This window comes from Nelumbo lutea, chromosome 1 (genome assembly GCF_056320005.1).
Source record: "Nelumbo lutea isolate HS-2025 chromosome 1, American lotus-T2T, whole genome shotgun sequence".
Classification (NCBI taxonomy): domain Eukaryota; kingdom Viridiplantae; phylum Streptophyta; class Magnoliopsida; order Proteales; family Nelumbonaceae; genus Nelumbo; species Nelumbo lutea.
The window spans coordinates 103,764,963-103,771,236 of record NC_142684.1 but is presented as its reverse complement, the minus strand read 5'-3'; the positions used below and the strand labels follow the sequence as shown (position 1 = coordinate 103,771,236).

The window sequence follows — 6,274 nt, the reverse complement described above, 5'->3', positions numbered from 1 at the left end:
TTAATTAATGCTGAAGAAAGAATGGAAGCTGGGCTTGGTGCGGAAGGTGGGACTAGCTTGTCTGTGCATATAAGCATACCCAACTGCCCAGTAACAGAACAGAGATGAGATCACCAATGCTACATAACTCCCAAATGATTCATTTGGAGAAGCCTTGCTTTAAAAGCATTTGTTATCAAATTCTTAAAAGTTACAAAAAAACAAAACAACGTTCACTTCGTTTTCATTCCTCCTTGTGAGACAAAACAAAAGTAAAAAAACAAATCCAATGTCGTTACATTTTTGGCTTTCAGAGGGGAAATGACTCCTCAGTCCTCTTGCTTCTTCCCATTGGTCAACTCTTACCCTCCCTCCAATTAAAATTTCCCTTTCTCTTGTCTCTTGTCGGGGATGAAAGCCATTAAGCCAACAAAACAGATCCAGCACGGAGGACGAACGAAGGTTCTTTCGATTTTTCTTTTTTCCTTGTATGCCGCATTTTCTTGTTGAAGGTTCCTGTTGGAATTGACGAATTCGAGCTTCCTTCTCTCTTCTTCTTATTCTGCTACTGCTGCTCTGGTCTGGGGTTAGTTTAATTTCCCGGAGTCTCCTTGATTCACACCCCGTGGTTTGGCGTTTGTTCGTTATCTCTATGTACCTTTCTTTCCTATTGCGTTTGGGGTAGAAGTGAGAGGAGGAAATGGCGAGAGCTGGAGGAATAACGAACGCGGTCAACGTCGGCATCGCAGTGCAAGCTGATTGGGAGAATCGAGAGTTCATCTCCCACATCTCCCTCAACGTTCGTCGTCTCTTCGAATTCCTCATCCAGTTCGGTAAGCAAGTCACTCTATAGCATCTCGAACGTTCTGATTCCCTCTGAGTAGTTTCTTTTCAGTTCCTCATTAAATTGCATAGCTTTGTGTATTATATTCTGTTGGCTGTTATGTTGTCTCTCTTTCATTAACAATTTAATAGGGGCTTTGCTCGGAGTTTGAGAAACAAGAATAGGATCTTTAATGGTTTTAGGGCTTTGAATTGTGCCCGAACAATCTGATGCTGCCACCGATGGCCCAGGAGAGGGTTATTCCTATTTGTGCTCTCACCTTTCAGGATAATTGTGTATAGGACCGTAGATAATTCCGTTTCGTATCAGGTTAGATTTCTATATGGGGGTTCCAATCGTTGGATTTTTAGTTATCTAGAAAAGGGAAAATAGGAAAAGTTCAATTTTTTTTTCTTTGATTGGTTTGGATTATTTGCTTTCAAAAAGCTCGAACTTCTGTTTCTGTAGTTGCATATTGAGGTTACTATAATAAGTCCTTCATATCCTGTATGTGTTCTTAGAGTTAACTGCTTGCCACAGATATTGCTTGTAACTCTTCATCCTGTATTTGTGTTCTTTGAGTTAGCTGCTTTCCACAGATGTTGCCCTCAGTTTTGTGTCTTTTTCTCATCGGACCTAATTTTCTCATGTCTGACTTGTTCTGAGAATATCATTTCAAAAAAATGGGATCAATTGTTTGGAGAGTCTGATCACTGGTTACTGCATCTCTTGGGAGGGAACCTTTTTGTGTATGGGTTTCCTTTGACACTGGTTCATGGGTTTAACCATATTTAGAAGGTCCAAATTTTGTCTTAATATCATCTGTTCATCCTATTGAGTATTGATCGTTCTCCTTGTCAGGTTTCTAGCATGAAGTTTTCTGTTCAGGGAAGGATGGTCTCTCTATGGCTGCAAGTTTGATCAGAAGTATAGGTTATAAATTTCTGCAAAGGGGCATTAGCTTTCTTTGAGTTTGATATTAATGCCCTTGGTAAAGGTCATCAATTTACTTTCAACTAGTGGTCAACATATATCAGTGCCAGGATGTTATATGATTTATTTATTTCTTCCTGCCTTTTATTTGTATTTACTAATTTCTTTATTTTTCTGCCTTCAGAGGCTACAACAAAGAGTAAATTGGCATCCCTGAACGAGAAGCTTGATTTGTTAGAGCGCCGTCTAGAATTGCTAGAAGTTCAAGTCAATACAGCATCAGCCAATCCTTCTCTTTTTACCTGATACTCCCGATCCAGCTTATGTTATTTATGGTAAAATTTTAGTCTTATAAACAGCCTGCTAATTGTATTTGTGGTTAACTCATCATTTGTGAACCGGTCAGAAATCAATTAATCTTTCTGTTTTGTGTTGTCACTAACTGTGATTCCATGAAATTGTAAGGTCTTTCTCATAGTTTTCAAGGTGCCAAGGCGAGGCTGGGCGTCAGGGGGGCGCCTTGTCGCCTAGGCAATGGACTTTATTATATAGAAAATATAGATCATAGGGTAGTTTCCTAGGTACCGTAGCCATATTTCCTTAATAATTATTCATAATTTTCATAAGAAAAGTATAGAGTTCATGTTAAAGTATAGAAAATCAACATATTCATGAGAAGAAAAAAAGAAGGAAAAGAAAATTCAAAAAATATAGGGTCTGAACCCTTATTTTTGTTATAGGAAAAAAAGAAAAGAAAATGTATTTTACAATAAACCACTAGGCGGTTAGGCGAGGCGTGCCTTGTCGCCTAGGTCAATTGACAACTATGGTCTTTCTGTGGAAACAGAATATGAAAAAAACAAGTTGGAAGAAATTTTGAGGTCAAATTATAACTAGTTAATGTTGTAGTACTGCTGAACTCAGATTGGAGAATGTGTAATGTCTTGGGTCTGCAAAACTAAATAAAGAAGGTGTGAACCTGCCTGTATTGTGCAGTTGAATTTGCTACAGGTGCTATTAGTAGATACCTAGATTTGTAAAAGAGATCAGTCTGGAAGTGAGTAACTGGGAGTATCAAGTATGTTTGCTTATATCTTTTGGCGATATTAATAGGACATCAAAAGGCTTCTATGATGCATTTGAATCTGCATGTATAAACGAACTGTGCTTTTATTATTTTATTTTTGGCTTCATGGGACTACACAATGGGAAGGTAGCTCATCCCCCATCCTCTTTACCCTCAACCCTAGTGACAGTGGTGCATTTAAACAAACTAGAGGTGGACAATCCGAGCCAAATTGGAAGGTTTTTTCTAGATTGTAACATAGAAAACTGAATATAAGATCAATTCAGAAAAATCTAGAGCTAATATTTCAGAGTGGTACCCCATATTTCAGGTTTAATGGTGGGAGATTTGTTTTTTTTTTTTTTTTTTTTTGTTTCATGGATAGCCCCATTCAGGGGTTCGAATCTGCTAACCACAGACCCCACAGCCATACAATCTCTTGTTGTATTACATGGGGAAATGTTTCGAAATCCGGATGTACAGCCATGGTGTCTTTGTGCACAGGATGTGCCCAGTGTTGTGCGCACTTGAGATCAGCTGCTTGCAAATAATCAGATACATCAATGTTCCATAAACATGGGTACGAGTGAACACATCAGTGTTCCATCCACGTGGGACCTACACTCATGTGCATTGAATACTGATGTGTCCACTTGTGATTGGTTACATAGCCGCTTATGGACAATGGTGCAACTAGCAGATCGCTCAGTGTTTTGTGGTCATCAGGTCTGTAATTCTCCAATTGGTCCAACATATTCTCTTTTGGTAATCTGTTTCTCTAGGGTTTCACCAACCTAAAACCCTGTTTACATTCTTTTGATGGCATCCATGCAGATTTTTCTTAACTTTTCTTGTATGGGTTTCCCTACCTTTTCTTTCCTTTTCCACATTTTCTTTCAAACCAAACATAAAGTTTTAAACTGCAGATTTCAGTTCGCGAATGAAGAATTGTAAATAGCAACTTCTATAAGTATGACAAATTGACAATTGTGGAACTTACTGGGGATTGCGGGGACGGATACAGTATTAATAAATGTGATGCATGAAATAAAATTGATTACGTAAAATATTCTACCAAAGAATACCCGGCCAGTCTTCTACTACAAATCATGGTTTTTAAAAACGATCCGGAGACCGAACTGGTCAGGGGTCCGGTTAATGATCGGTCCATTCTTACAAAAAAAAAAAAGAAAAATAAAAAAATGGTTAAAACCGTTTGAACGGTTTGAATAGTTAATCGCTTGGGTCAGTAATTTGCTGACCAAAATCAACAGTTTTGAACAAATTTCTAATTTTGGGGAAAACTAAAACCGATCACCTGACTGGTTCATGGTTTTTCTGGTCTGATTTTGAAAACTATAAACTATAAAATTTAATTTAATTAATTTAACAAACAATCAATTTCATAGTTGGGCTTGGCCAGATTGTCACGTCCTCTCTGGTTCCTGGAAGCAAAGCTGTTGATCAATTATTGTAATAGTGTTGCCAGTAGATGAGCTAAGCAATTTCCATTGGGGTCCTTCCCAAAAAATGCTGACGTTGAGGTTCATCAGTCCTTCATATGGATACGTTATGGTTGTGTTCATGCAACCCCAATATTTTGGGATCCATATCAAGGCTTTCAAGAAGTACCTAAAAAAAAAGAGGGCAATGAAGGCGATAAAGAAATTAAAAATCAATTTTTTATATAATTATAATTTTGATATATTATTCATTTCGTTAATGTTTATAAAATACTTATGTTTAATATTATTATTTTTTTAATTTTAACTTAAAACTATTGAACATATATATGGTATTTGGCTAGATTGCATGTTAACAATAAAGTTAATAAAAATTTATTTTATTTTATTTATTATCACTAGCTAAGAGGTGGCCTAGTGGTTCAACAAGTTAGACAAAAGATGGATTAGGCAATGAGACTGAGTGTTCATGTATACCGTGCCAATACGCGAGAGCCATGGCCCCCCCTATGGTTCAAAAAATCTCCATTGAAATACAGCTTTCCATTTAAATTTTCCCCTCCCCCTACGGTTGGCTTCCCCTATGGGCTCATTCATACTTCATTTATGTTTTGACGCCCCTTGTAACAAATTCCTGACTCCACCCCTGCATGTATCATACTAGTCGCAGCATATCATGTATCAGTTCTTTGGGATACCGATATGATACATCCAATACGGGGCATATCATATCGATATTTTAAACCTTAATCGGAAGATGTGTATCAACACTTTAAACCACATACCTTTTAGTTTTTTTTAGTTTCCTTAATTTCTTTTTAATTTTCAGTTTTAAGACTGATTTTATAATATTATTTAATAAAAAAAGGATTCCCAAAAATACCTGATGTATTGGTCCTAGGTGGTGGTAGTCCAGGGCATGGAGCTTGGAGTGACGTTTGGAGCTATGAGTATCAAGTGTTGGGAGTGTCTGGGATTATCTCGCATGAGTAAGTGTAGTAGCCTAGTGAAGAACTGCACCATTAAGGCTATGTTTGGTTTGAAAGAAAATGTAGGGAAAGGAAGGGAAAAATGAAGAAACCTATACAATATTTGTAAAGGTTTCCCTAAATTTTCCTTCCTTTCCTGCATTTTCCTTTAAATCAAACATAGCCTAAAGGCTAAAGAGAAAGTGAACACTAGAACTCATCCATAGTGAACTTAAAAAGTGAAACTTGGTTTTGGAATATGTTATGAAAAAACCAATTCACCCATACATAAACAACCACACACACATAACAAGTCATACTCAGGAAATGAGAATTAGTTACATCATTGGGTTGTGCATTTTTTCGATCTTTCTAGTGTTCAGAAGGTATAGACGTGTAGGCCTTGAGGCCTCCATTAACGCACTGTGGATTAAACTCCATCATCTTCATGATGCCCATGGGCCGAAGCTCTGACGCTATGACCCATGATCATAGTCATTAACTACCCTTATGAAGGAAGATTTCGCCTGACCTCACAGTTATGCGACACATGGCCAAGGCAACAGTTCGGCACAAAAGCACGCCTAAGATGTGAGCACCAAGGGGAGAAACCAGCAAACTAAACTCCCTACCAGTGGTCCGAACTCCCTACTAGGAGCCCGAACTCTCCCTTCGGCCCCAAGCCAGACAGTAACCCGAACTAGCCTGCCTTGAAGCAGTTCGGGACACACCTCACCGAACTAGCCTGCCTTGAAGCAATTCGGGACATACCTCACCGAACTGGCCTACCTTGTAGCAGTTCGGGACACACCTCGCCGAACTGGCCTACCTTGGTAATACAGGACATACCTCCGAACTCAAGACTTCGCCTCGCTCACCACTCCACCACCTCGCCCTCAGGACACCAAAACCAAACAAGCCGTACTATGCCTGACACCGAGGAAGTTTGTACCCAAGGGCGGCGCGCCTGACTGACTTGGGATCTGACGCTTGACGGCCGCACTCCAAACGGCCACCTGCCACCGCCTCCTGACACCGCCAT

The 6,274-nt window shown here is 39.0% G+C and overlaps 1 protein-coding gene across 1 annotated transcript; it reads left to right on the top strand.

Annotated features, from left to right (window-relative positions):
* Positions 1-392: 392 nt before the first annotated feature.
* Positions 393-2,177, top strand: LOC148876522 (protein BRICK 1-like). The gene is made up of 2 exons (XM_088986079.1): positions 393-812; positions 1,920-2,177. Exons 1-2 carry the CDS (start codon positions 680-682, stop codon positions 2,039-2,041), a joined length of 255 nt encoding a protein of 84 aa, XP_088842205.1. The 5' UTR covers positions 393-679; the 3' UTR covers positions 2,042-2,177.
* The last annotated feature ends 4,097 nt before the right edge of the window (positions 2,178-6,274 follow it).